A 26,729-nucleotide genomic window follows, 5' to 3' on the forward strand; every position below is an offset into this window, starting at 1 on the left:
GGAGAGAGGGGCTGCAGGTGGTCAGGGACCTGTGCTGTATAGAGGGAGTCTGGCTGCATGGCCGGGAACAAGTCCCTCTCTCCCTGTGCACCTCAGGTGGCCCGTCTGTAACATCGGAAGACTGGACTGATGCCTGTTGACTATATGCCAGGCAGTGCTTTCTGCAGACCCATCTTATGATGTGAATTATACCCACTTGACAGGCGAGGAATCTGTGACTGGCCTCAGGAAGCATGTGCCTACTGTTGTAAGCCAACAAGTGGCAGGCTCAGGATTGAACTCAGCAGTCAAGGGCCTGTGTTCAGAACCCAGAATGAGTGTGGCTGGGCTTCCTGGGGTCTGCTGTCTTGCAGCCTTAGTCCCGTGGTGCTGCCGAGGGGTGATAGGCAGAGGGCAACTGACTGAGTCAAAACCTGCTATGCCTTGGCTGCTACTGTTCAGGATGCCACCCCTGCCAGCAGGCCAAGCCCAGTGGGGACCAAGGACAAGAGCAACCCTGTCCTCTGCCCTCACCCCAGCCCTGTTATGAATGTCACTGCCCTTCTCCCAGCTCAACCCAGCACTGGTTTCATGGTCTGATTTATTGGTGGTGAATACACAGGGGTGGGCCCAGGACAAGCAGCTTGGATTCTCCCCCTCTGCCGGCTGCCTGATCAGCAGAGGGAGCTCTGTGTGGCAGAGGAGCTAGGCTCCCAGTGCCCACTGTTCTTGCCATCCGCTGGGCTCCTCTCTCCCCTGCCAGTTAGGCAAGTCCAGGTATGGAGGCTACAGGAATAGATCCAGGTGGCTCTGGGCTGGGCCTGCTTCTGTTCCCTGCAGGGAGGCGCTGTCAGCCTGGCTGGGCTGGTCTGGATCTGTTTTGAGTTCTCCCCTCCTGCCCAGCTCAGTTCACCAGTGCCAGATCCAGGTTCAAATGACAGGGACTTGGGTTTTTACAACTGTGTGGCAAGTGGTCTCCATGGTCCTGGGCAGCTGTATCCCAGGCTGAGTTAAAGGTTCTGTGGAGTGGGGTGGAGAGACCCCAAGATGTTCCAAGCCAGTGGCCCAGCTGGCAGCAGGCCTCTGAGAGGGAGGCGGGAAGGGCAGGCGCAGAGAGCAGGCTCCATCCTGGGTCCAGTGGAGGACTGGCTCCCAGGGTGAGTTCATGCCTGCGCTCCTGGCTGGTGGCTGCTCAGTCTCCTGCTGGGCGAGTGCGGGGAACCCGGGGCTATGCCATGCTGCTGGTGGAGCAGGGGGTGCTCTGGGTGCTCCCGATGCTGTGGTTGGTGCTGCTGCTCTCTGAGGAGGCCGGGGCAGCCACCGCCACCACGGGCTCCTGCTTGCGGGGGGGACCTGGGAGCAGGGGCAGGGGCGGAGGTCAGGGTCCTGGCCAGAGCTCCCCAATCTCTCAGAGGTTTCACTGGGCTCCCCCGGGTGGGTGGACGGGTCCGGCATGCTCACTGCGGGGGCCTGGGGTACTCACGCGTGTGCGAGTAGATGTACCAGAGCGCAGCGGTGAGCAGGGCCCCGATGAGGAAGGCACCAAAGGTGATGCCCAGCACGGCGGGCAGGAGGAGGCCTTTGCTTGTGCAACCTAGAGAGGGCCAGCACCATCAGCACTGCTGCCTCTGCCCCCGCATCCCCTAGCCTGTTACACTGGCCCTGCTGTATAGGGCTTTGGTGCCAGCCCTGCTCAGCCATGGACCCTCAACTTCTCTGAACCTCAGTCTCCTCTTGTAGCAAATGGGCTTATCATAGCCAGGCCTGGCATTGAGCCATGGTTGCTAAAACCGCCCACCTAGAGGGCCCAGCCAGGCCTTGTGGGTTGTGCCTCTGCCCCTTGATGCTGATAGAGATGCGTTTTCAGGGAGAATGGATGCAGTAATGTGAGGAAACTGAGGCTCAGGAGTACAGAGCCTTCCTCATCTGCTGTGTGACCTTAGGTCAGCCCTACTCCTCTCTGAGGTCTTTAGCAGGCAGAGCGAGGGCTAGAGCGGCTCCCAGCGCCCTGCAGCTCTGCTGTTGGACTGTTCCAAACCTCATTCCCTCCACGTTCCTGACTCCTGTGTGACTGTGGGCCACGTGGCCTTCCCTTCAGCCTCTGAGGTCCCATCTGTGTCACGGGGTTATTAGCCCTGCCTTCTTGGTCCTGGGCTGGGACTGGAGGCTCCATCCTGGCCTGGATGGGGTGGCAAAGAGGTAGATGTCCCCATCCCTCACCCCTGCCTTTGCTGCCAGTGTCAGAGACTCTTCTCCCTGGTGTGGGCCTGGGCCTGCGGGGAACTGACGGAAAAGCTAGAGCAGGCATCCTGTAGGGAGGGGCCTCAAGGAAGGCAAGGCCGGCACCCCCACCCCAAAGGGCCTTTGTCCCACCCAGGAGGCTCCAGTCTCCCAGCAAGGTCAGCCAGTAATTGGGATGGAGTGGACCTGTGAGTGGGGCCAGAGGCCTAGACTCCCACCCCACAGGGCAGTCCTGAGCAAGGGCTCTCCATCTGCAAAGTGCAGCTCTGGCCCCTGCTCTAGGCTGCTAGGGCACTGGAAAGCCCTTCTCCTTCCCCTTCTGGGCCGCTTTCTCTGGGGCCCCCCTGCCATGTGCTATGTGCCCGGGCCGTTTCTCGGGGCTGCCCACTGTGCCTAACTTTGACGTCAGCCGCTAGAACAAACCTGAGATACCCGGAAGCTCACCAGACAAGTCAGGGCTGATGTTTAAGCGCATGAAGACAGTGCTGCGGAATTCCTGGAGTAGGGAGAGAGCAGTATGTGGCACAGCCTTCGGGAGGCAGCTTCCAGCTTACTCCCTGGCTCTGCAACCCCGGCCCCACCTAGAGCCTCAGCTTTGAATCCCATCTCCACCGCTTCCTAGCTGGATGCCTTTGGGCAAGTCCTCGAAGATCTATGCTGTGAGAGGGAGCCTACTGGATAATCCTTGGCTGCTGCCAGAATGTTTCCTGTGAGTTCCTGGAAGCCCTGATGCCCAGGAGCACTGTGGGAGCACTATGCATCCCTCACCCTTGTGAATGCTTTGGAGCTATGAGCCAGGTCAGCCCAGGGAGGAGACTCCCACAGTGAGGAGCCTCTCCCTCTTCACTGTGGCTGGAGGGAGAGGCCCACTTAGGGGAGGCTTAAAGGCCTCCCTAGCTTCATGTGACCAGGTAAGTTTGTAATCCTGGAGGCCTGTCTGTGCAAGGGCCTGGGGGTGACTTGGGGGGCATCCAGGATAGACTGCCTGAGAGTGGGGCTCAAAAGATGGTCAAATGTTGTGACTGGCAAATACAGAAAGCCAGGAATATGTGTCCTTTGTCCCACCTCTCCTCCCTAAGGTCTCCTGTTCTTTGAAATGATGCTGGTGATCATAGTACATGGATATGAGAGTGGCTGAATTCCTGGGTGGGATGGTGGGAAGATTCGTGGATCCCTGGGTGGGACCGTGGGAAGGGAAGATGGCTGGATCCCTAGGTGGGATGGTAGGAAGATGGCTGGATCCCTGGGTGGGATGGTGGGAAGATGGCTGGATCCCTGGGTGGGACGGTGGCAAGATGGGTGGATGCCCGGGTGGGACGGTGGCAAGATGGGTGGGTGCCCGGGTGGGACGGTGGCAAGATGGGTGGGTGCCCGGGTGGGACGGTGGCAAGATGGGTGGGTGCCCGGGTGGGACGGTGGGAAGATGCATGGGTCCCTGGATAGGATGGCAGGTGGGTGGGAGGGTGGATGGATGGACAGATGGAAGAATAAGTGGAAGGATAGATGGACAGTTGCAGCTGCATAGCCTACCAGTACCCAAGACACAGCAATCCCACCAGAAAGCTCTAAGGTGGCAGAAAGTGCCACAGACTGCCAGGCCATGTGCCTAACTAAGGCTCTGCCCCTGACCAGCTGGCCCCACATCCCCATGGGCTGCAAACCACAGTTCTGGAAGCTCCCACTTGAAGCTGGGCCCAGCTCAGGCCCCACTCACCTGGGACCCGGTCTTGGGACGCAGGGCTACAGTGCAGCGGAGGGTGCCGGCTTTGGGTATGGGTGCTGTGTAGACGTGGAAGAGGAAGCTGAAGCGTGGGTCACCCTCAGGGCTTGGGGACAGCAGGTTTACACAGCTGTTCTTGGCCACCCGGCCCTGGATGAGTTCCATGGTTCCTCCCTCAGGCCCCAAGTCCAGGTGGCAGCTGTCTAGCTCGACTAGGAGCTCGGGGATCAATGGGGACATTTTCACCTGCATGGATAGGTAGGGCCATGTGCCATGGGCAGTCGCTCTTAACCCCACCCCACCTGCTGCCTTAAAATCTCAGCTAGAAGGAAGAGTTCCCACTCAAGTCCTCACAGTGGAAGGAAAGGCATGGGCCTTCCTGGGACAGAGGAGGAGGACAGGACAACATCCTTGTCAGTGTCCCTTAGCAATACTTTCTCTGTCTCTGCCTTTCCCATGCACCCAGAATGTCTCCCTCCTGACTGTGGGATTCTCATCTCCTCTGGAGTTACGGGGGAAGAAAGGCAGAGAGGAAGTTCCTGAGCTGGGAGGCCCGAGGGGTGACAGGCTTGCCAGGTACCTGCACAAAGCCCTGCTGCCCCAGCTCGATGGTGCTGGAGGCCTGGAGGAAGCGCGAGCTGAGGTAGAGGCCCAACTGGAAAGAGAGGCTGTCCATGTTGAGGCAGTACACCTTTTTCTGGGGGAGAACAGGAGGGAGATTCTGTCAGTCCAGCAACAGCAACCAGGAGGATGAGGGGTGTAAGGAGGAATGGAGGTCATGGCCCCGTGGAGTTGCCTGACTCTCTTCCTCATTTTTTTTTCAAACAAAACAAACTAATGTTTGGCTGGGCGCAGTGGCTCACGCCTATAATCCCAACTTTGGGAGGCCGAGGTGGGCGGATCACAAGGTCAAGAGATCGAGACCATCCTGGCCAACATAGTAAAACCTCATCTCTACTAAAAATACAAAAAATTAGCTGGGCATGGTGGCGCGTGCCTGTAGTCCCGGCTACTCAGGAGAATTGGATGAACCCGGGAGGCGGAGACTACAGTAAGCCAAGATCATGCCACTGCCCTCCAGCCTGGCAAGAGAGCAAGACTCCATCTCAAAAAAATGTTTTTTAAATCTAATATTTATCAAGGAGGCATCGGGTGTCAGACTGTTTGAAGAGCTTCCACATGGCATCCCACTGGCTGCCCAGAAGCACCCTGTGGCACATAGTCCTTTCTTAGGCCACCTTTGGGCCCACAAAACTAAAGTGACTTGCCCAAGGCCACACAGCCAATATGTGCTAAGCCCTCTGACTTGAGAAGCTGAGAGCAACACCCTCCACAGTCCTGCTCCCCTCATACAGAAGGGGAGACTGAGGCATGCCAGAGACATGGCTTGCCAGGAGTTTCCCAAGGCCTGCTTGCTCCCAAGCTAGGAAGAGGCCCCCCGCCCAGCAGCAGCCCCAGGCGGGTTAGCATGTGACTGTCCATCTCACCCGCTGTGGTGATGAGCTTGACAGGATATTGACCACCACCTGTGAGAACAAAGCCAAGGAGCTGGTCAGAGCCAGAAGGGACCCCAGAGGGTATCCCACCCAACACACCCATTTTGTGGATGGGGAGACTGAGCCAACCAATGGCTAAGCTTGTCTTGTGTGCTGAGCCGCTGCACCCTGCTCTCCCAAACACCCCTCAGCCTGGGTGATCAAGGAGGCACCTGAGGAGGCACCAACCAGCCTGGTCCTGATACCTTTCTGGGCCCAGCTCTTACCTCATTGCTGATCATATTTGCTGTCACTACCATGCCACAGCTGGAGTAAGCGCTGCGTAAGACAAACTGGTCACCGCTGTCCTCGGCCTGACAGTTGGAGTCCCCTAAGGTCAGGCCCGTGATGGTGCACCTCAAAGCCTGGGTTGGGAAAGGGGGCACAATCAGAAAGCACCAGGGTCTCTGTGGCCTGTCCGTCACTCCCCAGCACGGAGGACTGACCACAACCCAGGGGTCCCATGCCATAGCCATTCCCCTGCCCTGCTCCCTCTTCACTTTTGTTAGATGTTATCATCCTATACCACTTAAGACTTTTTTTTTTGAGATGGAGTCTCACTCTTGTTCCGGGCTGGAGTGCAGTGGCTCCATCTTGGCTCACTGCAACCTCTGCCTCCTGGGTTCAAGTAATTCTCCCTGCCTCAGCCTCCCAAGTAGCTGGGATTACAGGCACCTGCCACCATGCCTGGCTAATTCTTGTATTTTTAATAGAGATGGGGTTTCACCATGCTGGCTGGGCTGGTCTCGAACTCCTGACCTTAGGTGACCCACCTGCCTTGGCCTCCGAAAGTGCTAGGATTACAGGCATAAGCCACCATGCCCAGCCCACTTAAGACTTTTTGAACTTGCTCACTTTTGCACTAAGCCTTGTCCTAAGCAATAATAGCTGTGGGATCATGAATTTTCTTCTTATATATAACAAAATAAATACAGATCTATTAAAATATTCCTTCAAGTTGCACATATAATCATCACTCACAGTCCCAGGGGCATGAAAACCCTACAAGCATAATGCAGTCTCACGCCTGGGGTGGACAAAGCGTTCCTATCAAGATCCAGATAGTAAATACTGTCACGCACTGCAGAACAGGTTTTGGTCAGCAAAGGACTGCATATACGATGGTGGTCTCTGGTTCCATAAAATTATAACGCAGCTGAAAAATTTCTATTGCCTAGTGTTTGTGGTGATGCTGGTGTAAGTGAACTTATTGCACTGCCAGTCATATAAAAGTCTAGCACAGGCCGGGTGCAGTGGCTCATGCCTGTAATCCCAGCACTTTGGGAGGCAAAGGCGGTGGATCACATGAGGTCAGAAGTTCGAGAACTGCCTGGCCAACATAGTGAAAACCCGACTCTACTAAAATTATAAAAATTAGCCAGGTGTGGTGGCACAGACCTGTGGTTCCAGCTACTTGGGAGGCCAAGGCACAAGAATTGCTTGAACCTGGGAGGCAGAGGCTGCAGTGAGCCGAGATTGCATCACTGCACTCCAGCCTGGATGACAGAGTGAGACTCTGTCTCTAAAAAAGAAAAAGAAGGCTGGGCACAGTGGTTTATGCTCATAATCCCAGCACTTTGGGAGGCTGAGGTAGGCAGATCGCCTGAGGTTAGGAGTTTGAGACCAGCCTGGCAAATATGGTGAAACCACCTTTCTACTAAAAATTCAAAAAAGTAGTTGGGCATGATGGTGACGCCTGTAGTCCCAACTACTCGGGAGGCTGAGGCAGGAGAATCACTTGAATCTGGGAGGTGGAGGTTGCAGTGAGCCAAGATTGTGCCACTGTACTCCAGCCTGGGTGATGACAGAGTGAGACTCCATCTCAAAAAAAAAAAGAAAAAAAAAAAAAGAAACCACTGTAGCCAAATTGAAAGAACTACAGCAAATTAGGGGACATGGCAGCCAAAGGACCAACCTTTTTTTCTTTATTAAAACTTAAAAAAATATCCAGAAAAACACCAAGCCTCAATGATAAAGAGACTGAGGTTCTCATCACTCACATGGAGCCATGACCACACTCACTACTACCCAGAGAATTATAACTAAAACAAGGATGGAACATCATGTGCCACCTCCCACACTGGCAAAGGTTTTTCTTTTCTTTTTTAAAATTCTGGAGAGAGAGAAGAGGTTGAGGTGCTCTCATAAATCAGCAGTGAAAATTCAAATCGTCTTCGGAAAAGTGGGTTGGCAACACATATCGAAACTTCATTCATTCTGATCCAGTAATTCTGCTAATGTGGAAATCTATCCTAAGAAAACAATCCTATATAAAGAAATGTTTCATACACAATGACATTTTTTGCATATTTATAATATTATAGAATTGGAAACAACCTAAATGTGTAATAAGGGAAGAGGAGTTAATTATAGCATGTCAATATGATGGAATAATATGTGCTCATTAAACATGATATTAGGTACAGGTGTCAAAGCTCTAAAAATACGTTAAATGAAATAGCAAGAGACAAGTGAACAGATCCCTTATGATTACATCAATAGAAGAAATACACAGATAGAACATTCCAGAAAAAAGTACACCAAAATGTTGGCAGCCATTGTCTTTGGGTGGGAAGGTTAAGATTTTCTAATTTTCACATATTTTTAAAAGCACATATTTTCTGTTTGTTTGGTTTGAGATGGAGTCTCGCTCTGTCACCCAGGTTGGAATGCAGTGGCATGATCTCGGCTCACTGCAAACTCCCTCTTCCAGGTTCAAGGGATCCTCCTCCTCAGCCTCCCAAGTAGCCAGGACTTCAGGCATGTACCATCATGCCTGGCTAATTTTTTCTGTTTTAGTAGAGACAGGGTTTTGCCATGTTGCCCAGGCTGGTCTTGAACTCCTGAGCTCTAGCAGTCTGCCTGCCTCAGCCTCCCAGAGTGCTGGGATTACAGGTGTGAGCCATGGTAACCAGCCAGCATGTGTTATTTTTATAACAAATACATTTGTTAACCAGCCATGATCACATTGTATAGGTTTTTTTTTTTAAACAGTCTCACTCTGCTGCTCAGGCTGGAATGTGGTGGTGTGATCTCGGCTCACTGCAGCCTCTGCCTCTCAGGTTCAAGTGATTCTTGTGCCTCAGCTTCCCGAATAGCTAGGACTATAGGCATGTTCCAGTACGCCTGGCAAATTTTTGTATTTTAGTAAAGACGGGGTTTCATCATGTTGGCCAAGCTGGTCTCGAACTCCTGACCTCGGGTGATCTGCCCGTCTCAGCCTCCTAAAGTGCTGGGATTACATACGTGAGCCACTGCACCCGGCCTGTGTAGGTATTCTGCCAAGTGACTACCCAGCTCAGGGAGCATTTAGGATGAATAATGACTACCTAGTGCTGGCGTTATTTACTGAGCACTTACTATGCACCTCATCTGACTGTGCCACATGATCAGCCTGCCAGACCTCCTTTAATTCTCACCACGTGGTAGGTACCATTATCAATCCCATTATACAAGTGGGGAAACTAAGGCTTGCAGAGGGACGTGACTTGCCCCCCTACCTGGGCAAGGACCCCAAGAGTCCTGGGCTAGGGGAAGAACCAGATGTCCATGTCATCCCAAGCCAGAGGGCCAGGAGTTCCCTTACCGCAACAAGCTGTTTCTTTAGTACCAGGGTCATGATGTCATCGGCACATGTTGTCTGGATCAGGGTCATGAGCAGCTCCGGGCTGCAAGTGTCCTTGGGAGGAGTGGTCTGGACTGGTGCGGGTGAGGTCTGCAGCCTACCACCTGTGGGGCAGCAGAGGTAGGCCAGGCAGATGGTCACCATGTGTGTGCGCTCACTGTGCGCTGGTACCAGGCACTTCCTTTTTTTTTTTTTGAGATGGAATTTTGCTCTGTTACCCAGGCTGGAGTACAGTGGCATGATCTTGGCTCACTGCAACCTCCGCCTCCCAGTTTCAAGTGATTCTCAGGCTCTTCTAGGATTAGCTACTCCCACTGTTGCCATGTGCAGATGAGAAAAATGAGGCTCAGAAAGGCTGATGTCCCTTGCCCAGGCTCACACAGAGGTGCTTCACCAACAGTGTGGCCACTGACCCAAAGGAGAGGAAGGGAAGGGAGGGGCCAGGGGAAGGTGCTCACCGCAGCTGGGGGCCCGAAGTGAGACAACGCTGGCCAGCGGTAGCTCCACGAAGGATGCCACAACGCTGGCATTAAGCAGCTTGGCCTCCTCCAGCAGGCCTTGGGGTGTGTCTGGGAGGTCAAAGCCACGAATATTCTTCTCTGGAAAGATCTTGAAGGAGTATTCTCCAGTGGTCTAATGGTGGGGAGAGAGGCGGAGGAGGGGGCCATGGACACAGTCTACACCACAGCAGGCCAGCCAGGGTTATGCCAGGCCTTGGTCCTACTGTGCCCCCACTCCTGCTGTGTCCTTTGCCTGACCCCTTCCCTCATCTACGGGCATAGGAGGTTTGCCCTTCAACTCAGCTCGGGGGTTTCACCTCCCCAGGAAATTTCCCTGATCCAGAGATTGGGAGTTTGGGTTTTGTGTCCTGGGAGCTGCGCGAAACTCACCCAGATCTGCATGTTGTGGTTGGCATCGATGAGCCAGGATACGTAGGGGGGACCCTGCAGGATGAGGATGGCGTCGGGGTCCCCAGACGCGCAGCTCAGTTCCACCTTCACCGTCACCGTCCGGGGCCTGTGGGGAGACAGACGTGGATGGAATGCTGACGTGGACAGGCCAGGCGGGGAGTGAGGCCTGGCGTCTGGTGGGCGGCGGCGGCACTCTCACCTGGTCAGATGTGGGTCCATGGGATGGGGATGGAACTGGGGCCAGGCTTGCGCCCAAAGGGGAGGGGCCCGTAGGGGGCGGAGCCTAGAGTAGGAGAGGGCGGGCGGCGGGACTGGGGCTGGGGCGGGGCGGGGCTTCAAAAGGGACGTGGCCTCTCAGGGGTAGGGCCTAGTGTCAGGGGCGGGGCGGGGCGAGAACCTTACCCAGCGGAGTGGCTCGGCAGGACCCTCAGGATATATGCCTCCTTGTAGCCGGCCGCGCCTTCCAAGTGGCAGCCCTGGACCAAGTGGGTGCGCGGCCGCCACTCGAGCCTGCGGCCCATGTCCTGGCTGGCTTCCAGTAGGCAGAAGGACAGGGACCTCCGGTCTGCGGGGAGACATGCACCTCAGTCCTTTCCCAGAGCAGCCCCGCACCTAACAGAGCCTCACCCTCACCCACAGCCAAAGGTAGTGGTGGTGGGGCAGGCAAGGGAGTGCCCCAGTGGTGGAGAGGCATCGAAGGACCTAGGTTCTAACTTCCCTTCCACCACTTACCTGCCAGGTGATCCTGTGCAAGTCCCCAGGCCTCCATTTCCTCATCTGTCAACATAGGTTAATATAAGGGATGAGCCCATGACACGTGTTAGGGTGCAGTCCCAAAACAACCCCGCACATCACCCCATTTTAGTATTTCTTTTAGCATTTATCAAGACCTGAAAGTATAGATTTATCTGTGTACATGTTTATTGTCACCTCCCTCGTCATAGTATCAGCTCCAGGAGGGCAGGGCCTGCATCTGTCCCCACAGTGTCCCCAAGTGCCTGGCATAATAGGGCTTTTGCACATAATAGATGCATAACAAATAATATGAAAATGCTGGGTTTTTTAGGTCAATAAACTGGCATTTCACATGTTTCAATCTGATATTTGGTGGAGGAGCCATCGCTGTCTTAAGGCAGCACTGGCTTGCTGTACGTGGCCTGCCCCTCATTGTGTCCCCTCTTGCACTCTTGGTGCCCAAGTTTGAGGTGTGGGCCAGAGGAGCTCAGGTTCCTCCTGAGGAGTGTCATGAGCCCAGAGAGGTTGTTGGGGAAACTAACCTTGGCCCAGTCGGAGGAGGATGCTCTGGGGGTCATTCAGCTTGGCAGCAGAGGTGATGGGGCTCCTTGCAGCTGCCCAGTCGAGGATCTCGGTCATGGTGGGGAGGGATGGCAGCTGTGTGGTATTGACTCCTGGGGGCCCTTGGAAGGTGACCAATTTGGGATTCTGGGGAGACATGTGGGAGGCTCAGAATGCTGTTCCTGGCTTTGTGTCCCCTCTATCCTATGTAGGAGGTCAGGAAGTAATTTGTGGAGTCAGCCACTGGCTGAGACAAAGAGGCCAGAGCTGAGAATGCTGTCTGATGGATCTGCAGTCAGCCCAGAGCCCCCTAGCAGTCAGATTGGCCCCTTCTCCTTCAACACTTGGGGGGATGGATGAACACACAGCCTTGTTCATCCACCTGTCCAAACATCACCCACCCCTCCAGAGCTGTTCTCATTCAACCCATATCTATGCCATCATGTAGCTCTGGCTCTCCCTATGCTCTGAGGGTCTGCGGGGGACAAAGTCTACCCTGCCCATCCTTACAGTACTTGACAGGTGCTCCCTGCCTATGGGAAGAAAGGAAGAAAGGGAGGAACGAAGAGAGGGATGGATGAATGAATAAATGAATTAAAGACAGACAGCAGTGGTCTCTGCCCTGGGGGATATTACCACTCAGAAACTAGACATGCATCAAGTCATTTGAAGCCACAGAAGACAGGTTTTTATTTAAAAAGAAACAAAGGAGCCAGACAAATCTCCTGGTTGGACAGGGCTGGGGAATCTGGGTGGCCCTGGCAGCTCACTGCCTACCCTGCCAGTGCCTCAAAAGAGATGGGGGTCGGGGGTGAGGAGGAAAGCAGACAGGGAAGACTTCCTGGAGGAGTGACTCTGGAGAGCTGAAGGATTCAGAGGAAGCTGTTGGGGCCACTGACTGAGCTCCTTTGTGTACAGTCTCCAAAGCCAAGGGCATTGAGCTGAATGAAGCAGCAGCAGCAGAAGGGCAGAGGGCTTCAGCCTGGATTTTTAAACATTTTTTTTGAGAAAGTCTTGCTCTGTCACCCAGGCTGGAGTGCAGTGGTGCAAACTTGGCTCACTGCAACCTCTGCCTCCCAGGTTCAAGCAACTCTTTGCCTCAGCCTCCCAAGTAGCTGGGATTACAGATACCTGCCACCACATCTGGCTGATTTTTATATTTTATTTTTTGTTTGAGACGGAGTCTTGCTCTGTCACCCAGGCTGGAGTGCAGTGGTGTGATCTCAGCTGACTGCAATCTCCACCTCCTGGGTTCAAACGATTCTCCTGCCTCAGCTTCTTGAGTAGCTGGGATTACAGGTGCGCATCACCATGCCTGGCTAATTTTTGTATTTTTAGTAGAGAAGGGGTATCACCATCTTGGCCAGGCTTGTCTTGAACTCCTGACCTCGTGATCTGCCTGCCTCAGCCTCCCAAAGTGCTGGGATTACAGGCATGAGCCACTGCACCTGGCCTTTAAACATTTTTTATTGTTATTTTTTAGAGATGAGAGTTTCACTATGTTGCCCAGGCTGGTCTCTAACTCTTGACTTTAAAGGACCCTCCTGGCCCGGAGTGGTGGCTCATGCCTGTAATCCCAGCACTTTGGGAGGCCGATGTGGGTGGATCCCCTGAGGTCAGAAGCTGCGCAGCCCTAGGAGGAAGGCGACACAGCCAGGCCAGAGCCCGAGGCTGCTGTGACGACCTTCTGGCTGGCGGGCCATTTCATGTTTCCCGCGCCACCCTGGGCTGCACCGGCTCAGATCCCAGCCTGGGCATGGAGAAAAGGGGCATGGTGAGGCCACGCCCCTTCTGGGACCTCAATTTCCCCTTCTGGGCACCTAGAGATGGACCTCAAGGAGTCAAACCCTCTTGTCCCTGGTGGTTGGATTTGGCCCCCTCCCTCCTAGGACCTTCGTATGCTGGCTTGGTCGTGTCTGTCTGTCTCTGTGCTGTCCCCGTTGCCAGTCTGGAAGCTTCTCCCCTGTCCCCCACGCCCAACTTCGCTCAAGCCTGCCTTCTTCCCACAATGGGCACCTTTCTTTCTATGCCTCTCTCCCCTTTGCTATCTTTGTTCTCTCCCGGGCTCTCCCCATCCCTCCCTCTGCTTTCTGTTGTAAACAACAGCTGCTCACATCTGGGGGCCACCTCCCAGACCTTCCACATAGAGGAGGCAGTGCTGGCAGGCCACCCCACCTCCTCCAGCCCTGACCCCTGGCAATGGGTCTCAGCTCACTGACCTCCTCTCTCTGGCAGATGTATCTAACACTTTTAAAACTTGAGGTTTTTAGTTGTTGGTTTTTAAAATTTTTCCCAAATCCACAGCTAAACTGAAAACTTGAGTTTTTAAAAATAATTTTTCTCCATAGTAAGCCAAGTCCATTTAGAGCAACTCTTGCAAACTCAACAAAGTGTAAAGAAGCAAATAAATGTCTCTCCTAATCCCACTTCTCAGCTATAACCACTGTTAACACATTATTAGGTTTTCTCCTGACCTTTTTCGTCTGTCTTTAAATATTTTCAAATATATGTCTGTAACTTTTTCAAAGACAATGAAAAGATTATCATATGAAATATTGAGTTTAGTTGTCCCACTGGACAGAGAGGTAAACTGAGGCTATGCAGAAGATCAGAGTTGGCCAGGGCTGCACATCAGCCTGACCCCCCACCTCTGGGTCTAGACTCTTGATCGCAGTTCCTGCTGCCTTCTGGGTTCTCTCTGTCAGAGACCATCGGATTCACCAGGCAGGACCCCGGTGAATAACGTCAGGATGAAAGGGAGAAGCCGGGCCGGGCTGCTGGGGTGAGAGATCCCGGCCCACAGAGATGGACAGCAGGGACCTCCCACAGCCAGAGCCTCAGGCCGGGGTTGGAGGGAATACTCACATAGGCCAAGTGCAGTGGGATTTCCAAGGCCTGGAGCTGCAGGAAGACATTACTGTTTACACTGAGGACCAGAAACACCTCTCGGGGCTGGGTGCCATTTTGCTTGGATGCCTGGAGAGTCAGCTCCAGCTGTGACAGGTCCTGGGGGGCACAGAGGAGAGACACACACAGACCATTAGATTTGCATAGGTTGTGCCACCCAGATAGGCAGTGATGACTTTCGTGCTTCCACTCCACTCTCCTCACCTGCTCTCTCCACCCTCACCTCCCAGTGCCCAGGGTAATGCCTGGCCCTCAGGCCATCCTCAGGGAATTTACACTAAACGAATGAAGGAGGTAAGCCCAGCAAATCTGAAGAGAGAAAAAAAATTAGGTTGGGCATGTTGACTCATGCCTATAATCCCAGCACACTGAAGGCTGAGGTGGGCTGATCACTTGAGGTCAGGAGCTCGAGACCAGCCTGGACAGCATGATGAAACCCCGTCACTACTAAAAATACAAAAATTAGCCACGTGTGATGCTGGGCACCTGTAATCCCAGCTACTCAGGGGACTAAGACACAAGAATTGTTTGAACCCAGGGGGGCAAAGGTTGCACTCAGCTGAGATGATGCCACTGCATTCTAAGCTGGCTGACAGAGTGAGACTTCATCTCAAAAAAAAAAAAAAAAAAAATTGGGATGAGTCCAAAATTCCAAAATTCAAGGATCAGATTTATTTTTTTTTTTTGAGATGGAGTCTCACTCTGTCACCCAGGTTAAAATGCAGTGGCATGATCTTGGCTCACTGCAACCTCCACCTCTGGGTTCAAATGATTCTCCTGCCTCAGCTTCCTAAGTAGCTAGGATTACAGGCACGTGCTACCATGCCCAGCCAATTTTTGTATATTTAGTAGGCATGGGGTTTCACCATGTTGGTCAGGCTGGTCTTGAACTCCTGACCTCATGATCCACCTGCCTCAGCCTCCCAAAGTGCTGGGATTACAGGCATGAGCCACCATGCCTGGCCAAGGTTTACTATTTTTACTGAGCACCTGTTGTGTACTGGGCCTTAGGGAGTGTCCTATGGGTGGAGGCAGTGATCCCCACATTGTCTCCACCACCTTTCCTGCTGTCCCTCAGTGACAGCTCTGCTTCCAGGCTACAAGTGCTATGAGACAGTCACAAGTGCTCTCCCAGTTTGCAGTATTCCTGCTTGCCTTACCATTTGAAAATACTAAAATGCTGGGGTGTTGTTTTTGGTATAATGTCATTATTTTGATATAAGAATGTGAAGTTGAAATCATTTGTCTTGAGACGTACCCACTGCATTAATGTTTGTTTGTTTGTTTGTTTGTTTGAAGACAGAGTCTCTCTGTGTTACCCAGGCTGGAGTGCAGTGGTGCGATCTTGACTCACTGCAACCTCCGCCTCCCAGGTTCAAACAAGTCCCGTCTCAGCCTCCCGAGTAGCTGGGATTACCAGCATGTACCACCATGCCTGGCTACATTAAAATTTTTAACTGCTTAATGGTATACACATTTAGAATGTTTTTATAACAACAATTCCTACCTACCATGTAAATAGGGCCTATTAAGTCCTAGACTGTTCTAAGTACTTTACACATTAACTCATTTAATCCTTGTAAGAACCTTAAGAGGTAAATACTCTTTCTTTTTTTTTTTGAGACAGAGTCTCACTCTGTGGCCAGGCTGGAGTGCAGTGGTGCCATCTTAGCTCAGTGCAACCTCTGCCTCCCGGGTTCAAGCAATTCTCCTGCCTCACCCTTTCCAGTACCTGGGACTACAGGTGCCTGCTACCACACCCAGCTAATTTTTGTATTTTTCGTAGAGACGAGGTTTCACCATATTGGCCAGGCTAGTCTGCAACTTCTGACCTTGTGATCTGACTGCCTCGGCCTCCCAAAGTGCTGGGATTACAGGCATGAGCCGCCACACCCAGCCTTTTTTTTCTTTTGAGACAGGGTCTTGCTCTGTTGTCCAGACTGGTGTACAGTGATATAATCATGGCTCACTGCAGCCTCAACCTCCTGCGTTCAAGCAATCCTCCTGCCTCGGCTTCCCAAAGTGCTGGAATTATAGGCATGAGCCATCATGCCCAGCCACCATTCTTTTTTTTTTTGAGACAGAGTCTTGCTCTGTCTCCCAAGCAGGAGTGCAGTGGTGCAATCTCGGCTCACTGCAACCTCTGCGTTCCAGGTTCAAGCAATTCTCCTGCCTCAGCCTCCCGAGAAGCTTGAACTACAGGCATCCGCTACCATGCCCGGCTAATTTTATATTTTTAGTAGAGGTGGGGTTTCACCATATTGGCCAGGCTAGTCTTTAACTCCTGACCTTGTGATCTGCCCACCTTGGCCTCCCAAAGTGCTGGGATTACAGGTGTAAGCCACCATGCCCAGCCTTCTTTGCTGGAGAACAGTGGTGCAATCATGGCTCACTGCAGCCTAACCTCCTGCCTCAGCTTCCCAAAGTGCTGGAACTACAGGCATGTGCCACCATGCCTGGCTAATTTTTGTATTTTTAGTAGAGATGGGGCTTTATCATATTGGCCAGTCTGGTCTTGAACTCCTAACGTCAAATGATCTTCCTGTCTCTGCTTCCCAAAGTGCTGGAATTACAGGCATGAGCCACTGTGCCCAGCCATCCATTGTTCTTATTGTCACTTACAGATGAAGGAACCGAGGCCCTGTGGTGAAGTCATTTGCCCACGATAACACAGAAAGTCAGTCAGGGGCTGGGATTCCTATCTGGGCAGACCTGTGCTCTCACATTTTTCTACACATTTTTGTGTACACATTTTTCTATACCTTTTTCCCAAGAAGAAAAAGAACACAGCAATCCACAAGGCAGTGTCTACTGAAAGAATGACCTCAAGGACTTTCTGAACGAGCGGTGTGTGAACAGGTGAGTGCTGAGAATAAGGCAGGTAAATGCCCTGGAAGCCCTGCCGCCAACTCACGAGGACGAAGACAAATGGAGTCGCTGAAACACAGACTCTCACTGCTCTTGTACAAAGGTCGCCAGTCTAAAAGATGACCCAAACATGCTCTTCAGAGCTATGAAGAAGGGGAAGGATGTTTCAACACGAAGACACCAGTGGAAAGTTCTGAGGTTTAACTTCTAATCATCTTGCCATTTCCTCAACTGACATCACAAAGCCAGGGACAGCATTTCAACTGCTGGAAAAATCTGCCCAGAAATATTTCCATTACTCAGCAATGATACCATAATCACTTTTTGCTTTTAAGTTTGCTCTTTAAAACACAAAACAAATAACAGTTTTTTGTTTTTTGTTTTTTTGAGATGGAGATTTACTCTTGTTGCCCAGGCTGGAGTACAGTGGCAGGATCTCAGCTCACTGCAACCTCTGCCTCCCTGGTCCAAGCGATTCTCCTACTTCAGCCTCCCCAGTAGCTGGGATTACAGGTGCCCACCACCACGCCTGGCTAATTTTTGTATTTTTAGTAGAGGTGAGGTTTCACCATGTTGGTCAGGCTGGTCTCAAACTCCTGACCTCAGGTGATCCACCCACCTTGGCCTCCAAAAGTGCTGGGATTACAGGCATGAGCCACTGTGCACAGCCAACAGTATTTCATTTTTAATGTGTCACAAATTTTTTTTTTTTTTTTTTTTTTTAGGCAAGTGAAGCAGGAGAGTGAGAATGGGGACGGAACAAAGCAATCTGTAAGTAGTTGGAATCGATTACTTGTAAACACCCCTAAGTTTTTTTTCATTTTAGTGTGCTATTTAAGTTGGTTATTTTAAATCATTATTTTATTCTAATTTATGAGATATGTTTCAAAAAAAATTTTTTTTTTTGAGATGGAGTCTCACACTGTCACCCAGGCTAAAGTGCAGTGGTGCAATCTCAGCTCACTGCAACTTCTGCCTCCCGGGTTCAAGCGAATCTCCTGCCTCAGCTTACCAAGTAGCTGGGACTACAGGAGCCTGCCACCATGCCCAGCTAATTTTTTGTATTATAGAGAAGAGGTTTCACCATATTAGCCAGGATGGTCTCTATCTCCTGATCTCATGATCTCCCACCGTGGCCTCCTAAAGTGCTGGGATTACAGGCATGAGCCGCTGCACCTGGCCCAAGATATGTTTCCAATTTATGTTTGTGTAGGTTCACATTTTGATTAATGTTTTCTAACGGGTTTATAACTTTTGGTTTTCCAAATATATTGTTTCATCAGCTTTGAGGTGTGTGTGTGTGTGTGTGTGTGTGTGTGTTCTTTTTTCTCTTTTGAGACAGGGTCTCCCTCTGTTGCCCAGGCTGGAGTGCAGTGGTGTGATTGCTCTCTCTGCAACCTCCGTCTCCAAGGCTCGAGTGATCTTCCTGCCTCAGCCTCCCAAGTAGCTGGGACTACAGGCATGCACCAGCATGCCTGGCTAATTTTTGTATTTTTTTGTAGAGACAGAGTTTTACCATGTTGCCCAGGCTGGTGTTGAACTCCTGGACTCAAACGATCCACTCGCCTTGACCTCCCAAAGTGCTGGGATTACAGGTATGAACCACCATGCCTGGCAGTTTTAAAAAATATTATGCTTTCTAAAGACTTTAAAAGTTGAATAGTGGATTTAATACCATATTTTAATAAAATATGAAATACATATCTACATGTCGGAAGTGACATTTTGTTCCAGGATTGTGATCACACACACACACACACACACACACACACACAAAGAGAAGAGAAGAAAAAAGAACCAAAGTCAGGCTAGGTGGCTCCTGCAAGTAATCCCAGCACGTTGGGAGGCAGACAGATCACTTGAAGCCGAGTGTGAGACCAGCCTAGGCAACAGAGTGAGACCTTATCGCTAATAAATAAATAAATAAATAAAGTAGGATTGTGAGCATTCCTGGAAATTCATGGGAGCAACGCAATACCCACCTTTGTGGTGTTGGGAAAGGCCCTGGCACAGCTGAGCTGCCAGCATTACTGAGAACGAACCCACTCTGGCTTCTTTACCCTGATGGGTAAAGAACAATTGAACAATCGAATATGGTTGCACACGTGTATATATTAAAACAGCTCAGCTGTACACTTTAAATGCCTGAATTCTATCTTAATAAAGCTGTTTTTTATAAAAAGCAGCTGAATATCATTGAATTATTGATACAGAATTCCTATAAAATAATTTCTGATGATTCAAGCTCCTGGGTGCCCAGGCCTGTGCTGAGCATGGGCGTGTACTAGGAAGGAACTGGCACCGATATTCTCCCATTTTACAAATGCAGCATAGAAGCTGCTGGGGGCCGGACGTGGTGTCTCACACTTGTAATCACAGCACTTTGGGAGGCTGAGGCAGGTGGATCACTTGAGGTTGGGAGACGGAGATCAGCCAGGCCAACACGGTGAAATCTCATCTCTACTAAAAATACAAAAATTAGCCGGGTGTGGAGGCATGCACCTGCAGTCCCAGCTACTCAGGAGGCTGAGGCAGGAGAATCATTTGAACCCAGGAAGTGGAGGTTGCTGTGAGCCAAGATCGTGCCACTGTGCTCCAGCCTGGGTGACGGAGCAAGACTCTGTTCCCCCTCCCAAAAAAAAACAAAAAGCAGAAAGAAGCTGCTGGGAATGGCCAAGTTAGAAGCCCAACACACATCGTCCCAGTGCCAGAGCAGGGCCTGCAGTCCCTGGACCATGTCCTTCCTCTCAACTGCACCCAGATTGCCCCACAGTCCATCACTGTCCAGCCCCATCTGCTTGTCCCCACTTGGAGGATACAACTGTGAGGCCCACACAACAAAGAGATGTGCCCCCTGGACAGGCAGATCGTGGCCAGGAGACAGCACAGCCTGCAGTGGATGAGGACATCCGCCCTCCGTCGCATGGTGACACTCACAGGCCAAGCGTGCTGCCAGAGCCAGAGTACAGTCTGGTGGCCAACTCCTGAGTGGAGAGGAAGGAGCCCTGTGACCATCCTGTCCTGCTATGCTGCTCTGCCACTGTCCCTGTTCCTCTATGCCTCAGTTTCTTCATCTGTGAAATGGGGGCAGGACAGGGTTGGGAACTAATACCAGGTAGGGCTCTGGATAAAGGAAGTGAAAACAAAGGGAAGGGGAAGGGCAGGTCACAGCCCGGTCACGCTGGGGGTGAGGGGTGACTGAGAGGCTGGAGCTTTGGGATGTTTGTCAGGACACCCAGCTCTTGTCCCAGAGCTCACAAACCAAAGCTACCACTCAATTGTCACCAAGTCCTTTGCTGCAGGGTTGTGGGCTGGTAGGAGGTTCAGGGCTTGAGTCACATGGCGAGTGAGTAGTTTGGAAACTCAGCGGGGCTGGAAAGCTGGGTGCTCGGGTTCTCTGAGCTGCGAGGCCAAGCTGAAAGCCAGCTGGTTACCAGAAAAACCCGGTCAGGGTTTCCACAGCAAACATTTCCCTCCCCACGGCCCTGACTCACTGCCGTGGCCACTCACACGAACACCGACTTCCCCCTTCTCTCCCGCCGGGGGCCCCAGAGGCAAAGAACTACGGCGCCAGCCTGGCCCCCAACCCCAAGCTCCCAGCCTTCCTCATGGGACCCTGGGAATTCCGCAGTCTGGCCAGCCCCTTACCCCCAGCCCAGCCAGCCTATGCCTGCCTGGCCCCCTCCCTGAGAGGGTGGGCGGGAGACCATGTTTCTATTTTTGTGCCAATGTCCCACAGATGCCATTGTTGCCCAGCAGTTGGTGGCGGGAAGGGGGGATTTCAGTGAGAAGGCCATGAGTGCTAGTAGCCACTTATAGAAAGTTGTTTCCAGCAATTATTCTAGGAGTGGAGCCTCGGGGCTGCCTGCAGCGCCCCCCACCCCTCCCGCACCGCCCAGGGCCTGACCGGAGGCGGTCAGATCAGAGCCAGCCGTCCCTCTGTCTATCCCAGAAAACTCAGATTGTCCTACAGGCAGGATGGCAGGGGAAGGGATCAAAGCGAGACAGACCTGAATTCAGATGGGGCTCAGTCTTTAGCCTGTGAACCTGGACAGTCATGTTGCCTCTCTGGGCCTCAGTTTCCTGATTTGGAAATGATATTCCCACTTCATAGACTTATGAGGATTCAGTGCAATTCTGCCTGCAAAGTGGATTGTCCAGTGCCCAGCTAAACATGTGGGAGTAGCCTGGCTTTTCTTTTCTAAGACAGAGTCTCGCAGTGTCAACCAGGCTGGAGTGCAGTGACACGATCTTGGCTCACTGCAACCTGCACCTCCTGGGTTCAAGTAATTCTTCTGCCTCAGCCTCCAGAGTATCTGGGACTACAGGCGCCTGCCACCACACCTGGCTAATTTTTGTATTTTTAGTAGAGATGAGGTTTCACCATGTCAGCCAGGCTGGTCTTGAACTCCTGGTCTCAAGTGATCCACTGCCTCAGCCTCCCAAAGTGCTGGGATTACAGGCGTGAGCCTCTACCCTTGGCTCACCCGGCTTTTAATCCCTCTGATTCTCCGCTTACACATTATCCAAGGAAAGCCATCCATGGTTTACGGTCTGAGAAACACGAGCCCTGTTAGAGGTGGGCTACAGCTAGTGAGAACTACAAATCTCTCAGCCATACCTGGCTGTGGCATCCTAGCTCTGAGCCTCAGCCTCCCTCTCTTTGCAGGGAGGAGTTGAGCTCAGTGATGTTCTAGAATTGTGTGGCCCCTCAATCCCAGGCTGCCTCTCAGGAGTCACAGTTCTAGGAGTCCCGCTTTCCAGCCAGATGGCCACAGAGTGGGTTTCTAGAATCCCCTGGAGAGATACGCTTCTTCCTCAGCTGAGGGGACCCCTAGTCCCCCAGCCCTTCTGGTGATCAGCCCAAGCATACTCACCTCTCAAACTCCTGTGCCTTTCTGAAAGGCCGGCACTGGGCCCAGCATGGGGCTTCTGTGTTCTCAAAGCAGGGCAGAAAAGGCATAACTCTGTCCTCAGGAGCTTGGCAGAGAACAAGCCAACACCTCCAAACGACCAGACATAAACAGCAACCGACCCCATCAGCCCCGTTGTGAATAGCCAATCAGCAAATGCTTGTAAGAATGTATAGTTTTTCCTTTCTTCCTTTCAATCTCTCTCCCTTCCTCCCTTCCTTCTCTTATCCATCCATCTATCCATCCATCCTGTCACTCATCCATCCATCCGTCTATCCATCCTCCCATCCATCCATCCTCTCATCTATCTACCTACCCACCCATCCATCCATCAGATACTGATTCCCAGGCTGATTCTGAGCTGAACACCAAGGACGCAGCAGTTAGAGGGCAGGCACAATCCCTTCTCAGCCCATCTGACGCCCCCAAACCCCAATCCTGCTCCTTCACCAAGCCTGCCTCTAATATTTGCAAGGCCTGAGACAAGAATGCAAATGGCGGCCACTGGCCCCAGCCCTTCCTCCTTCTCATCACTGTGGTTCTAACAGCCGAGCAAGGGTGCTCATGTGTCCACATGTGGACAGCTCAGCCCAGACACCCAAACTCCACCATGACTGCCTCCCCAAGTAGCCAACTCGACCATCCTTCAGGTCTGGGGGAGCCCACATAGCCATGCAATGCTCCCCTGGAGGATGGCACAAGAAGGATCCCTGCATCCCTGAGAGGAGGCTCAGAGCCATTTGGGCAAGGGATTCTGGGGTCGTGGATGCCCAGACCATCGTCTAGAAGGGAGGGGTGCAGGTTTTGGAGGGGCGTACATCCCTTTGGCCCTGCAGATTCCCCACTCTGGCAGAGGGCTGGAGGGAGACCACTTCCCCCAAGGCCCAGGCAGGGGCCCCCTTTGCCCAAGCCTGAGGGCTGTGCTGCCTCCCACAGCCTCCCAGGACAGTCAGGGGGTGCTGGGGTCCCTCTGGCTCTCTCTCTCTGCCTGAGTGACCTTGCCTGACCCTCTGGTCAAGAATGAGTCAGTGCTAGGGCCTGACAGGCTCTGTCTGTTCAGGAGTGGGTGGGGTCTCAGCTGCCCCCAGTTTGCCCAGGACGGGGTGAATCACTGCTGACCCAGCTCTGCCCTGGCCTGGCTGCTGGTGCGTTTGTTAGGAGGATAGCAGATCGGCCCAGTCAGCCTGACGGGAATCGCTGAGACACGAGGCTGGTTTCCTGTCTCCGAGGGTCAGGATGTGACCCTGGGACCCCTCCCGGAATCCAGGCTCTGGCCTGCCCTTCAGGGACCCAGTGAGATCCAGCCTGTGCCCAGCGGGTCTGTCTGCAGACCTGCCCAGCACACACACGGAGCTGAACTTCCCCGAGGCTCTTGGCTGCCTCCGCCCATCTACCACCCACCCACAGGAAATCTGAGGATTCTGAGGGGTGGACGGGAAAGCCGCTTCTCTGTGCCAGGGATCGAAGGAGCCGGCATAGGTCAGAAGGGATTGGGCCGGCTGCTGAGAGCCACCACCCCCGCTACCGCGGCCAGCCCCTATGCCTCTAGGCCTTTGCTGTGCAGCGGCTTCTGGCTGGAATGCCCTCTACCCTGCTCCTGTGCTAGACACCAGGAGCCTTTCTCTAACGTCCCTCCCTCCTCTACCTTCAGTGCTCATCCCCCTATCACCTGCGGCCCCCTGAACCCCTACTTGCCGATGCTACTACTCAGTACCAGGGCTGCTGATGCCACCTCTGCCTCCCTGGCTCTACCTTCTTTCTGCATCATCAACATAGGCTGGGCACCTAGTGAGGGCTGTGTAAGGGGCACTGCGGGCTCTGGACCCCACTTTTAGGGACTGCCTGGGGACGAAGGTACCTCCCAGGGAAACCACAGGTTCCTCAGTGGTCACAGCAGTAGTAGCTGGCGGGATTATGGGCTCAAACCTTGGGGCAAGGAGACCAGGAGCACTGGGAGGAGGGAGGCCAGTTTGGTGAGGCTGGACCTCAGCCTGCCCTGCTGAAAATGAATTCACAGCCCTCCCCATTGATCCTTTTTTTTTTTTTTTGAGATAAGGTCTCATTCTGTCGCCCAGGCTGGAGTGCAGTGGTGTGATTTCAGCTCACTTTAACCTCCGCCTCCTGGGTTCAAGTGAGTCTCCCACCTCAGTCTCCTGAGTAGCTGGGGTTACAGGCATGTGCCACCATGCCTGGCCAATTTTTATATTTTTAATAGAGATGGGGTTTCACCATGTTGGCCAGGATGTTCTCAAATTCCCAACCTTAAGTGAACCGCCTGCCTTGGCCTAAAAGTGTTGGGATTACAGGCGTGAGTCACGACGCCTGGCCTCCCCCATTGATCTTGTTGCAATAATCACTGAGGTTCAAATTATTCAACTGGTGTGAAGACTTTCTGTAAACAGTAACGACCCTGGCAAAATGAGGATGTTCACAGGTGAGAGATGGAATCCAGAGATAAATAATAACAACGATAACCGTAGTCACTGTACGTTGAGCAGTTGCTCCGGACAGGTCCTGCACTTGACGTTTGCCTGCACCACTGCTGGATTCTTACAACACCCCAGTGAGGCTGGTGCTGGCAATGGCTCTTTGTTTCCCATGGGAAAATCAAAGGTCAGAGGTGGCCCAAGGAGATGTGGCTGTCAGAGGTGGAGCCACAGTTCAGTTGGAGGGCTGTTGGCTCCAGAACCTGTGTTCTCCACCCCTGCATCAAGGTCACACAGCGGTGCACACATTTGTGCACGCATGCATGTCTTCACTCATATGTTCAAGAGTTATTGGGGCCAGGCGCAGTGGCTCACACCTGTAATCCCAGCACTTTGGGAGGCTGAGGTGGGTGGATCATTTTAGGTCAGGAGTTCAAAACCAGCCTGTCCAGCATGGTGAAACCCTGTCTCCACTAAAAATACAAAAATTAGACTGGGTACAGTGGCTCACACCTGTAATCCCAGCACTTTGGGAGGCTGAGGCAGGCGGATCACCTGAAGACAAGAGTTTTAGACCAGCCTGGCCAATGTGATGAAACCCCGTCTCTACTAAAAATACAAAAATTAGCCGGGCGTGGTGGTGCACACTTAAAATCCCAGATACTCGGGAGGCTGAGGCAGGAGAATCCCTCGAAAATGGAAGGCAGAAATTGCAGTGAGCCAAGATTGCGCCACTATACTCCAGCCTGGGCAACAAGAATGAAACTCTGCCTCAAAAAAAAGCCAAACAAAACAAAAACAACTCTACTTTAAAATACAAAAACTAGCAAATCAGCTGGATGTGGTAGTAAGCACCTGTGATCCAGATACTCCGGAGTCTGAGGCAAAACACAAAAACAAAGAAAATGAGCGATGTGGTGTAATCCAGGCCCTGGGGCAGCTTCTGCGCCTCTGTGGACTCAGGTGAGCTCCTGTGCCCAAGAGAGGTGTGTCTACCAGGGAGCGGGGCGGACCACCCTCTGCACTCCAGGGCACTGTGCGAGGTGCTGGCCAGGGACAGATCCAGGACTGAACCCCGGGTTTCCTGGACCCCAGATGTCTCCACCACGTCCTCAAATGAACATCCCTCACAGGCCTGAAGACTGCAGACTGGCTCCTTGAATTTAAAGTTGGAAGCTCCATGGACTGAGTTCTCTAGAAGAGGCAGAGGCTGACAGGAATATTTTGTTGTCATTAACGCAAGGATTCTTGGAATATGACATGAGTTACAGCGGCACTCTGCCATACCCCTAAAATCCCTCCAGGAACTGTCATTGCCCACAGGATAATGATCAAACTCTTTTTTTTTTTTTTTTTTTTGAGATGGAGCCTCATTCTGTCGCCCAGGCTAAAGTACAGTGGCATGATCTCGGCTCACTGCAACCTCCACCTCCCAGGTTCAAGTAATTCTCCTGCCTCAACCTTCTGAGTAGCTGGGACTATAGGCGCACACTACACACTGGGCTAATTTTTTGTATTTTTAGTAGAGACAGGGTTTCACCATATTGGCCAGGCTGGTCTCAAACTCCTGACCTTGTGATTTGCCCACCTCAGCCTCCTGAAGTGCTGGGATTATAGGCGTGAGCCACTGTGTCCAGCTCAAACTTCGTTTTTTTTTTTTTGAGATGTAGTCTCGCACTGTCACCCAGGCTGGTGTGCAGTGGCGCCATCTCATCTTACTATAACCTCTGCTTCCCAGGTTCAAGCGATTCTCCTGCCTCAGCCTCCCGAGTAGCTGGGACTACAAGCCCGCCTAATTTTTTGTATTTTCAGTAGAGACAGGGTTTCACTATGTGAGCCAGGCTGGTCTTGAACTCCTGACCTCATGATTTACCCACCTCGGCCTCCCAAAGTGTTGGGATTACAGGCGTGAGCCACCATGCCCAGCCTCAAACTTCTTAATATGGTGAAGCATGTTTTGCTATCTCCCCTGTCCTGCAGGGGAACCTCCAGCTCCTGCCACATGATGACCCCAGACAGAGACTGCTCCCTCTGCCTCTGTATTCACTCTATTCTGTGGTTTCCATACCACCTCCTTCCCTTGGTGAGCTCCTGGACATCCATGATGTGCCTTCCTCCAAGCCTAAGTCTCCTTAGCTTCCAAGATCAGACGAGATCAGGTGTGTTCAGGATGGTGTGGCCATCGTCACAAGCCCTGCCTAATCTGTAGCAGCCCTGTGCTCCCTGAGAATGCACCAGTCCCCTGGATCCTGGCTGTCTACACACCTGTCTCCTGTAGACCTGGACACCTGCCGAGAGGCCCTCCTCT

General features: G+C 52.5%; 1 protein-coding gene across 3 annotated transcripts in view; it reads right to left on the reverse strand.

Moving 5' to 3' along the window:
- Positions 1–563: 563 nt before the first annotated feature.
- The window catches only part of ENG (endoglin), a 39,152-nt gene continuing 12,986 nt past the window's right edge, over positions 564–26,729 (reverse strand). For 2 of the 3 annotated variants that reach the window (XM_078328128.1, XM_009003311.5), the window contains 14 exons: positions 14,173–14,313; positions 11,289–11,454; positions 10,744–10,788; positions 10,414–10,576; positions 9,991–10,117; positions 9,559–9,733; positions 9,062–9,204; positions 5,703–5,840; positions 5,428–5,466; positions 4,521–4,637; positions 3,935–4,186; positions 2,665–2,716; positions 1,463–1,573; positions 564–1,332 (listed from right to left, as the gene is read on the reverse strand). In XM_078328128.1, the coding sequence (XP_078184254.1) occupies positions 1,208–1,332; positions 1,463–1,573; positions 2,665–2,716; positions 3,935–4,186; positions 4,521–4,637; positions 5,428–5,466; positions 5,703–5,840; positions 9,062–9,204; positions 9,559–9,733; positions 9,991–10,117; positions 10,414–10,576; positions 10,744–10,788; positions 11,289–11,385 (1,584 nt within the window). In that variant the 5' untranslated portion in view covers positions 11,386–11,454; positions 14,173–14,313 and the 3' untranslated portion in view covers positions 564–1,207. Of the gene's footprint in view, positions 1,333–1,462; positions 1,574–2,643; positions 2,717–3,934; positions 4,187–4,520; positions 4,638–5,427; positions 5,467–5,702; positions 5,841–9,061; positions 9,205–9,558; positions 9,734–9,990; positions 10,118–10,413; positions 10,577–10,743; positions 10,789–11,288; positions 11,455–14,172; positions 14,314–26,729 lie in introns of all 3 variants that reach the window. The other variant, XM_009003305.5, reaches the window with a different exon arrangement.

This window comes from Callithrix jacchus, chromosome 1 (genome assembly GCF_049354715.1).
Source record: "Callithrix jacchus isolate 240 chromosome 1, calJac240_pri, whole genome shotgun sequence".
NCBI classification, from domain to species: Eukaryota; Metazoa; Chordata; class Mammalia; order Primates; family Cebidae; genus Callithrix; species Callithrix jacchus.